Source organism: Arachis ipaensis, chromosome B2 (assembly GCF_059453495.1).
Source record: "Arachis ipaensis isolate K30076 ecotype BB chromosome B2, ASM5945349v1, whole genome shotgun sequence".
Taxonomy (NCBI): Eukaryota; Viridiplantae; Streptophyta; class Magnoliopsida; order Fabales; family Fabaceae; genus Arachis; species Arachis ipaensis.
The window spans coordinates 24394175-24405832 of NC_142437.1; the positions used below are offsets into that span (position 1 = coordinate 24394175).

At 36.0% G+C, this 11658-nt stretch overlaps 1 protein-coding gene across 1 annotated transcript; it reads right to left on the reverse strand.

Moving 5' to 3' along the window:
• Positions 1-1740: 1740 nt before the first annotated feature.
• Positions 1741-6526, reverse strand: LOC107625118 (uncharacterized). The gene is made up of 9 exons (XM_016327696.3): positions 6213-6526; positions 6020-6094; positions 5543-5629; positions 4488-4544; positions 3983-4075; positions 2681-2753; positions 2466-2541; positions 2302-2392; positions 1741-2154 (listed from the first exon to the last, which is right to left on the reverse strand). Exons 1-9 carry the CDS (start codon positions 6261-6263, stop codon positions 2035-2037), a joined length of 723 nt encoding a protein of 240 aa, XP_016183182.1. The 5' UTR covers positions 6264-6526; the 3' UTR covers positions 1741-2034.
• Positions 6527-11658: the final 5132 nt, after the last annotated feature.

Consider the following 11658-nt stretch of genomic DNA (forward strand, 5'->3'; position numbering starts at 1 on the left):
AGGGTTCAGGGTTCAGGGTTTTGGGTTTAGGATTTTAGGGGTTTTGGGTTTTAGGGGTTTAGGGTTTATAGGTTCAGGGTTTAGGGTTCAGTGTTCATGGTTTAAGGTTTAGGGTTTAGTGTTTAGGGCTTAGGGTTTAGGGGTTAGGACTTAGGGTTTAGGGGTTCAGGGTTTAGGGTTCAGGAGTTCAGGGGTTTAGGGTTCAGTGTTTAGGGTTTATGGTTCAAGGTTCAGGGTTCAGGGTTTAGGGTTTAGGGTTTAGGGTTTAGGATTTAGTGTTTAGGGCTTAGGGTTTAGGGGTTAGAGTTTAGTGTTTCTGAAACTGAATACTGATAGAAACATTTTTTTATAATTAGCTCTCTGAATTTCTGTACAGTGTGTTCGTAACTTTCGGTTCGACCAGTGTATTAATTTCGGTTCACTGTGTTTTTTTGGTGTTCGTAATGTATTGGAAAATACACTGATTGCAATCACTGAGAACCTGTTCACCATTGTGTTGTTGTGTTTTGCTGTAATGAAAAAATTTGGTTAATACTTCAGGCAATACACTGAAAAGCACAAGCATGCAGTAAATATCAAGTTCAAAGACCTAGTTACACTATCCACTGAACTGAATGAAAATAAGAACAAATTTGATTCAAAGCCCTAGTTATATTGTAAAAATGCAATCAGAATAAAGCCTAAACCCTGAACACACTAAATAACTAGTGAATGAGAATAACCAAGCCCACCGAACCGAATACAATCCATGTGGTGAATAAATCATTATAAGCTTTCAATTATTATAAATTGTATTTCTTTATGCAATAGAAGTTAACTGAATAGAGTAACAATCAAGTTCAAAGACCTAGTTACACTATCCACTGAATTGAATGAAAATAAGAACAAATTTGCCCTAGTTATATTGTAAAAATGCAATCAGAATAAAGCCTAAACCCTGAACACACTAAATATGAAGTGAATGAGAATAACCAAGCTCACCAAACCGAATACAATCCATGTGGTGAATAAATCATCATAAGCTTTAAATTATTATGAATAGTATTTCTTCACGCAAAGCCCTAGTTATACTGTAAAAATGCAATCACAATACGTTAATCTACTGAACGAAGCAAATCAATCCAGTAATCCTAAAATACAACTAGGAGAAACCCTACATTGCAAGATTTCAAATGAACAGTAGTTTTTCTCATACCATTGGTAGTCTTTGTTGTTGTTTTCGTTCGTTTTTGCTTGTTTGTAGCGAAATCTTGTTGCGATTCTTCTCCAATAGTAGTTTCCCCAGAGAACGTGACTGAAGTTTGATTTTGAGAGAGATTTAAAGAGAATGAGTGTTTTCGTATAGCAGTTTCGTGTTGAAGAAGAGATAACGTTTCTTCATAATGAGTGCAAAGTAACAAAGGGGTTTTCGAACGCGTGTTTTCACGCTTTATTAATGCGCGTGACTCTATTTAAGCTTGGGCCAACTTGGTTACATAGTTACATAGATGTGTAGCAAGCCTGTTATTATATAGTCTGTTGACTTTAATGTTAATTTTTTAAAAAAAATGCGATCATGAATTTGACTGGTTTGAACTTTGAAGAGAGTAAATAAATAAAGTTTCTAATAGTTTTATTATGTGAAAGACTCGGGCCTTGGGCTTCAATAAGTTGCATTTCTAATTTTAAATTGCACCGTGCATCTCTTAAGTCAACACATGTATTTTGCAGTTTATGTTGCACTACACACCTTGAATAATCTTCACTGTAAATGGGTTTGTTCATAGCTGTTTCTGCAACCGTTGGATCAAGAGCCCCCAAAAATCCTCAAAGTTTATCACATTTTCAGACTTCTAAGCAAAATTGAATATGCAAGTGCATCTGTGCTAGGTGCCTATAATATACGTGACCTCTTTTAAGCCCAAACTTGAACGGGGAAGAAATTTTACATTACACTAAATCATAAACTACTAGTTAAAGAAGTGCAATCTACACCAAATTAAGGAACCTAAAATAAATTCAGAAACCTAGCTTTTTCATGTATGAACAGCACTGTTACTGGATCCTTTGCAACAGCTTCTCAACCATTATTCTCTGCTGAGCCCCACTCAACGACTCTGAGTTCATAATTGCATTAGATACAATGATAGTTGTAGAAGGAGATGCTGAATTCACCTAAATGCAACAATTATATGAAAAAGAAAATCTGAAATTAGAATAGAATGTCTCTTCACAAGAGTAGCCTAACATGGTGGGAAAAAAAACAACAGATAGCATCAAATGGGAACATAGGGCACAATGAGAGTAGAGGAGTATGCATACCCAAACACGTCCATTTAAACCAACTGCTATCTCAAAAGACAGCTTCTTCCCTAAAGCTTCTAGTACAGGACATGTTGGCGAGCTGAGAAGCCTGCAAATGAGACGACTGTCACGTCAAGATATGTGAAAATAATGGACGAAATGGCAGCGACAATGAGACTTACGTTCTTGAGAGGCCAGTTGAACATTCAAACATAAAACCCTCTTTCAAGGCACCATATTCTGCTGCTCTCCCGGTTGCTAAACAAACACCAAAATGAAATTTTTTAAAAAAAAAAAAACACTATAGATAAATAAGCATAAACAAAAAACTTAAACCAACTCCCAAAAAATTTGACAAAAGGTATCAACCAAAATAGTCTGAGGATATGTTACGAACCATCAGTACATGACAGCTCTGGATTCATTCCAGGGTTTGCTTTCACAACTCGCACATAAATCAATGTACCTGCCTGCAAAAGGAAGCATTAGGCACAAGAAAAACACAATATGCAAAATACAACTGGCTAGCCAATATATACGCCTTTTTATCACTAATAGGAAAAATGACAGTTCCAAGTGTGAGTTTACTAGCACAATAAAAAAAAGAAGGCAGCAGGAAAATGAACAGCATTTAATATATGTTACTAGCTGATTGAATCTAACATATTAGGTAGAACACATTTTCCGAAGAATGAATTATTAAATTTGTTCAAACTTCAAACTATCACAACACTGGTAATTTGTGCAAAATACTAGCACAATATGTACAGCTAATAAAGTACTCTTTGTTCATAGTTCATATCGCACCCTGACATGTCTTTCAAACATGAATGAAATTGAAATGCTGATTCATTCTTGTATTTATATAAATATGACAAGAGGCAATGTATACGATGCTGCAAGGTGCAAGAGTAGAAGCAATCCTATATTCCATTAGAAGAAATCATGTATCTAAGTATCCGCCAAAGGAATTATTCTACAAAGAAATACATAACACACTGCATATCACCCACTAGTAATGGTCTCCCATCATCTACAAAAATGATGACAATGATGGCTTGAAAGCTCCATACTACATAAGATTCTTGCTATTCCTTTGGTTGTTCCATCTTTCTTTGGTACTAGTGCTAAAATCACTCTGAAGAAAAGAAAAGAATTGTGACAAAGCTACCAAAATTATGACCAAGCTATCATGGTTGCTGATCAAATCTTAGGAGTTAGACTCCTGAATAATTAACTCAGTCAAATATTTAATTTTCTCTTTCAGCCACAACTAATCACAGTTGCTTGTGCCCAAAAGTTAGTATAGAGAAATTCAATTTTGTCCTTATCCTTCCTACATTGAGTAATTCTGATCTCTAAATGTGTATGTAATCTTTTACATAAATAATATAGGAGCATATATTGATATTCAATATAATAAATCATACTTAGTGTGTGCTGTACCAATTGTTCATAAATATTTTAATTATTTCGTAAATTTGTTAATAATTATAAGGAAAGTAGTAATATAATGGTCAGCACTTGAAAACTCAGACTGAGGATCAAGCTTAAATATGTTATGCTTTACATAATCACATGAAACAGGTCCTCAATTGCAAAAGAAAGTAAAATTAAATTGCACAAACCGATTAAGTTTACAACAGTTCAATGAGAAGATTACTTCTCGTAATAAAATCACAGGCATTTTTACACATACCTCAAATTTGGGTATATTTCTTCTGGTTCCTCCTTCGAATGCAAGCACTGGCAGAAATGCTAATGAAGGCCCTTTTATGTCTACAAGAAAGTTCTGCAAGAGTATTCACATTTTTATATCATATAAAAATAATTCCTAAAATGAGAAACAAGAGTAAATTGACAAAAAAAAAAAATCGAGCAAGTTATAATTGTATATGACAGGAAATATAAATCACAGAAAACTAATAATGTTGCAAACAACCTGTACCTGATAATATCTGGAAACTAATTCCAATGAAAGGGGACCACCACCATGATGTTGTTAATTTTCTTTTCTTACGAGTTATTCAAGAATAATGGATTAAGACTCGCAATCAGAAACAAATGCTCAAGAATTGACTCACATTAAACTTTGAAGCATGGAAAATGATGGTGGGAGGACATATGCAATCATAAAAGATGCAGTTTGACTAGCAAACTAAAAGACCTAAAAGCTTGAAGATAACAGCAGAAAGTCAACTTACATCTGATCTAGAGTCTACAACAATTCCAAGGACAGAATCTTCTGCATGGGGCACATACTGCAGAAATAACATGATCAGAAATCTAGAATCTTAAACAAGAAAATATATTGTTTCATTATTTGCAGATAGAAATTTTTATTACTCTGTGCACGACAGAAAAAGAAGATAACTTATATAAAATTTTACTGACATGAGATAACTAAAAAAAGGAAATCCAAATGCAGTAGGAGATAGTCTACTGGCTGAATGCAAACAAGTACTAACTTTATTACATACTAAATTCATTCTTGAGACTTTAGCTTACAGCCTAAACCAAGAGATGACTCATGACATAGTATCAAAGTCTCTGTGACCAATTAATCTTGAACTCAATTATTGTTGCCTACCATTCTTGAAAAAAGATTAAATATATAAATTAAACTTCAAAGAAGTTAAAGTGAACATATGCATTACTTAAGCTTCAACTCCAATAGACTCTGTGAAATGGCATGTTAGTTATAAAATCACTAAAATGCCTCTATTCAACTATTAAGCTTTTAGAAGAACATGCATGGATATGAGTATCAAAAAGACACCATGTGGAAAATGTAAAATTAAGCAATGTTTTTAAGCTATAACCAAATTTTGTGGGTGGCAGCAAATCGTGATAAAAGCATGATAAAGGATATCCAAAGCAAGCAAGACAGAAAGTTGTACACAAATTTCATACAAATGATGAACTTCAAACACAACAAAAATAAAAGTTAACACTGATAAATGGAATTACAACCACAATAGATGAACCGGCTTAATACTCTTTCTGCAGATCAGATTTACCTAGCTATTAAAAGAAGCAAGATAAACAAATCGCTGTAACTAAAGAAACACATGCTTGATTTTCTGCCATAAAGTATAGCAATGTTTGACAAAAATAGAGAAAGTATACAAAATAAAAATCCCAAAATGAAGTGAACCGATAATACTGGGCAATCATCATTCTAAGGATTAAACATGAAAATCAGAAGGCATGCCTTTACAGACACATATACAACATCAAACAACAAGATCACACTCACCCTTTTCTGAGAACTTTCAACCCAATATTTATTAGGTTTCGAGAACCTTAGCTTGCCAGCCTTCATTACCGAAATTGCATCACAGTCCTAGAAGAATTGTTACAGGAAAAGATGGTAAGAACAAAAACTGCCTAAGTACTCACATTATTACAGTGACATTTACATCATTTACTATGCATAGTGAAGCTCTAATGGATCAAATAAAAAGGTAAAAATCCCACCAATTTCACTGTTGTCAGGTCCCTAATCTTGATATCCACTATCAGAAGAAGAAAAGCCACTTCCAAATAGAGAAATTTTACACTTCAATCTTCAAAATTAACCCCCCCCCCCCCAAAAAAAACAAAAAAAAGAACCATAATAAGTGAGAGTGTGCATTGGAGGCATGTAGCGTGCTAATTTTCTAAGAAGCTTATAACAGATACATGGTGGCTGATTTTTGAAGTGCATTTTTGTTTTTTAAAAGCTATAGCATACCTGATATAGACCTCCTCCAAGCTTAATTGTCTGATTTGTCAAGTTAGAGAGGTCAAGAACCACATCTCCAGGACACTACACAAATATTGGGAAAAAAAATTCCCCAATTTACATAACAGAGAAATGTTAGATATGATCAACTTAACTATTTTCTGCAAACAGAAAAAGGATGTATGTAAGAATGACCACTCACCACTAACTTGTCAACTAAGCTTGTAGACGAACTGGATTGCCTACTTTCCATTTGGTAGAAATTATGCAGGATGGTGGTGGTGACTGGTGCGAGGCTGCGAGTGCAAGAGGAAGAAGGCTGGCTGGGTTGTGGTTGGAGATGGCTGACTGGCTGAAGAAGGGACCAAGTGAGAAATGCAGGGGAGGCTGGGAACTCTGCGTCTCTGTCACTGCCTCCTTGGTGTGGCGTGCCCTAACTCCCGAGGCCAAACCCATACTTTTCAACCGGGTTGAGCGGTTGAGCCAACCCTTGCCATAACCCGGTTGAGTGCATCCAAATGAAATCGGGCCAGATTCGGCCTAAATCCATCGAGTCTAAGCTGGATCCTACATCCTACTAAATGAAAAAGTGAAATTTGACGCACAACTTATTTCAATTTTTTAAATTTTAGTTATTCTTAAATTAGGACTATCCAAATGGATCTGGTTGATATGGGCTTATGGCCTATTTCATGAATTTTTTTTCAAAAATAAGTTACGAAAATAAAAAGTTTAACAAACTCAATCCAATTTTCCCGTAAATTAAACGAGTTGGATCACAAAATAAATAGGTGGAGTCGCTTAACCCGTTTAAATTTTTTATCAATTTTTTTTATTTTTTAATATTTTAACAATATTTTTAACAATTTGACTCAAATACATGAAATTTTAACCAAAATATCTCAAATTCAAACCCAAAAACATATTAAAAAACAAAAACATTTGATCCAAAGTTGGTATTTTAATTCAAAAGTTATTTTTATTTTTTAAATAAAAATCACCTATTTAAACAAAAATAAATAAATAAATAGATTAGTCCATTTAATCTGTCATACTTTTATTTTAGAGATATGTATATACTTGATATATAATTGTCTTATATGTTTAAATAAACGAGCCTAAAACAATAAAGAGAATCAAGTTTAACATTGCTATCCAAATTAGACCATTAAATTTGATTTTTTTTTATTTACGTTGATTGACCAGTTTTCTTTCACTAATTGCTCATATGATGCTAATCTTGTTTTTTTTTTTTTTGGTGACTGAAATAAATTAAACAAAGAAAAACAAAACAAACAAAACAAGAAACTGCCTAAATAGAGGGACAGTCCTGTTCAATACTACTCTTAAACTCCTCCCAAGGTGAAAGAAGCTCCACATGCGAAAGTTGTAACTTCATCGCCATCTTTGCCATAGTATCTGCCACCATGTTTGCATCTCTCATAATCAAACGAAAGTCAACCCGCCAATTCCAATGCATGATATCTCTTATTTTGAGCACCAGTGGATCAATAAACCCAAAACCATCTTGAGTAACAAGATTAAATGCTTCCACACAATCTGTCTCACAAATAACATCTCGTTGACCCACATCCCAAGCTAAGAGATATCCTCTCCAAATAGCAAACAATTCTCCTTGAAGAATACTATTACTCTCAATCATTCCCAAACACCCCCTTTGCCAGCTCCCATTAAAATCTCTAATAACACAAGCAAAACCAACACTATCACCCAAACCAAAATAACTAGCATCACAATTAATCTTAAAAGTACCAATAGATGGGGGATTCCAAAAACCATTTAGAGTAGAGGGAAGGGACATACGTTGTAATTCAAAAATATTCCTAAGCTCCTTTTCTGAAGTTAATGCCAGACAAATCACTTTTTCCGGAGGCCAAGTTTCATGGGATTAAAGATGTCATTATTCCTTACTCGCCATATCCACCAAAGTCCCAAAAAGAACTTGAACGGATGCTCTCTGCTATGATACAAGAACCAGTTCTTCAAATCCAAAGAATGACAAGAAATATCCAACCTATGCCAGACAAGCTGAGCTTTTGGACAATCCCGAATACAATGTAAAACCGATTCCTGGCTAGAAAGACATCTTGGACACCTATCCGATGACGACATCCCTCTTCTAAAGCGAAAACTTGCAGTAGGAAGAGCCTCCTTAAGACACAACCAAGCCAAAAACTTATGCTTTTCCGGAACAAGCTAACGGCAAAGCCAAAGCCAATTCTCCCGCTCCTCCCAACCAAACAGCTGCTTACACAACCACAAGTAACCATCGCATGAGTCATAGACTTTGGCAGCAGACCCACTCCAATACCAACCCACTTCCGGACCTGCTTGTTCATCTGGATTGTAAGAGAGAATATTATCTTTCAGATTTTGAGATAAAGGAGAATAAAGAGTATCCAAATGCCACCTACCAACCGACCAAATATCCTGTATCCGGAGATTCGAATCAGAAATGTGAACATAATCCATCTCATTAGATAACCGTCCTTCTCTCCTCCAGCTAGAAAACCAAAAATTCTGGTTCAAATCTCCAATACACCAAGCAAACCCATCCTTCAACACTTCCCAAGCCTTGCAAAGACACCTCCAAATGGGAGAGTCCTTGTTCTTAGGATAACTAAAACAGTCATATAGAGATGATCGGTATTTGGCATCCAACAATTGGACCCATAGCTTGTTTGGCTGCTGGAAAAAAGTCCAAACTAGCTTCCCAAGAAGAGCAATATTTACACAATAAGGATCTCTAATCCCCAAACCTCCATATTTTTTTGGAGTAACCAGTACCTTCCAACTAATAAGATTCAATCCTCTTCCATCAACTTGTCCTTTCCAAAAAAAATTCCTCATCATAGACTCCAATTTACTAATGATTCCATTGGGAAAAATAGAGACCTGCATCTGGTACGTGGGAATAGCAGTAGCAACAGAATTAACCAAGCAGAGCCTACCAGCCCGATTGAGTAAACTTCCTTTCCAGCTTGCTAGCCTACTCTGAATCTTATCCAGGACACCATTGAAAGCTGAACGAGTCACCCTAGAAAGGCTAAGGGTAACTCCAAGATACTTGCCCAAGTCCTGGACAAATCTGATAGAGGATACCCCAGTAAAAACCTCTTTCCTTGTTGCAGAGACATTCTTGGAGCAAAGCGCTTTAGACTTCTCAACATTAATCTTCATCCCAGATGCTTTGCAAAAAGTCTCTAAAACCAACATCACATTTTGCACTTGTCTCTTTGTAGCTTTACAGAACAGAAGCAAGTCATCCGCAAACATTAAGTGGGATATTCTTGGTCTTCCTCTAGAAATAGCAATCGGCTCCCACAAGCCCAAATCAACCTGATGACTAATAAAGCATGCCAATCGCTCCATACACAACACAAAAAGATAGGGTGACATAGGGTCTCCTTGTCTAAGACCTCGGCTAAGAGTAAAGCCATTCAGACGACTCCCATTCCAAAGAATAGATAAGGAAGAAGCAGTGACACAATTCATAATCAAATTAAGAGTAGGAATAGGAAAACCAAAGCTTTTAAGGGTATGAGCTAAAAACCTCCAGTCAACTCTGTCATAAGCTTTCTCCAGATCAATCTTAAAGGCCAGTGTGCCTTTCTTTGATTTAGTCTTCTTCATAAAGTGGAGGACTTCTTGAGCAATAATGATGTTGTCAGGAGTTCCTCGTCCCAGAATAAATCCTCCTTGAAGCGGGCCAACAATCTCTACAAGATGAGGACGAAGCCTATTAATAAGGACCTTCGTGATGATCTTGTAAACTACATTGCAGAGACTAATCGGCCTGAAATCTTTCATAGATACCGGTGATTCAACCTTTGGAATGAGAACCAGTAAAGTCTCCAACATTCTCGGATCAAGAGGAACACCGGAGAATGCCTGCTTAACCATCTTCCAAACATCAAGACCAATGATCTCCCAATATTCTTTGAAGAAGAAAGCTTGAAACCCATCAGGACTCGGAGCTTTAAAGAGTTCATGTGAAAAACAGCTGCTTTGACTTCCTCCATAGTAACTGGTGCCGTAAGGTTATTGCAAGCTTCCTCATTCAGAGAAGGAAGAGGCACATCACCAAGGCAACCCAAATCAACATCATCCAAATGACAGAATAAGCTTTTATAGAAAGACTCTGCTTCTTGACTCAGAACCTCTGGATCAGTTTCCCACACTCCATCCTTAAGAAAAAGGCCATGAATCTTATTATGCTTCCTTCGCGCAAGAGTTTGAATATGAAAGAATCTTGTATTCCTATCCCCGAACCTTACCCACTGCTCTCTGGACTTTTGGAACCATAGGAGCTCTTCTTGCACTAGAGTATTATTATAATCATCAAGCAACTGTTGCTCTTTCTGACGCAAATAAATATTATCCACCACTTCCAAACGCTTTTGTAAATAATTAATCTGCTGCTCTAATTCACATTTCTTAACAAAAATGTTACCAAATACCTTCGAGTTAAACTCTAGTGAATTCTTCTGTACTTCCGAAAGCTTGCCATGAATTCCTTTATTACCAGACCACCATGACTGGTTCACAATATCCCTATACCCAGGATGAGTAGCCCAAGCAGCAACAAATCGGAAAGGTCGATTCCCTTTAGGCTGAGGACGACCTTTACAACGCACCAGAATAGGGCAATGATCATACTGAAGCCTATTTAAAACTTCTGCATAAGCCTCTGAAGTTTCCAAAAAAAAAACATGGTATACCTTTTAAGTTTAAAGGCTCCATGTGATGTGGAAGAATGTTAGTTCTTTATATTTTATGCGGCCCGAAGATTGAGTATCAAATCAAGTGATAGAATTGAAACTTTTGTAACGTTAACGCCATGAAATAGGTCATTTCCTTCAACAGCACCTAAAGTAGTTCCACCTCAGAGTTGACACTTATTGTAAACTTGAGGATCACTTTTTACTCAATTACTTCTTACCCATATCTTTTTTGCCTTTGGAATTTGGGCAGTGCTACGGTGATGAAAGGAATAATTTTTCTTATATGCTGAAGCAACGTGGAGAGGCTGGTTGGTAGACATGTGTCAAGTTGTTCTCCAAAAAATAGCAACTCTGACTAGAAGCAGAAACAACAGACTATAACAGATAAAGTAGATTAACTAGATAAGTATTATGTTGTGTTAATTATTATGATTAAATGGTTGGGCTATTTTTAGTTGAAGCCCAGTAAGATTTTTTGCAGCTGGATTATTTATTCAACATAAATGGATTGGGATGCTGTCTTCTCCCTCTCTGAGTTTAGTCCCCGTCTAATAATAATAATAATAATAATAATAATAATAATAATAATAATAATAATAATAATAATAATAATAATAATAACTACTACTACTATGTGAAAGAAGTGTTGAAAGAGTTAGGGTAACCCAGACTCTCTATCGGTGTTAGGAGGGGGAAGGCTGACGACAGTAGACGGTGAAAGGCCTGAGAAAGTGAAGGGTACGAAGGGAAAGGAACGGGAACAGGGCTGATTAGTGTCGGTACCATTTACGCCAATAAATTTTTTCAACAGAACACATGTATTTCGTACGTTAAAGATTATGCTTGGTTGTATGTTTATGCAAGGGTGTGTTTGAGTTGTAAGGTGGAAGAAAAGTTAAAATT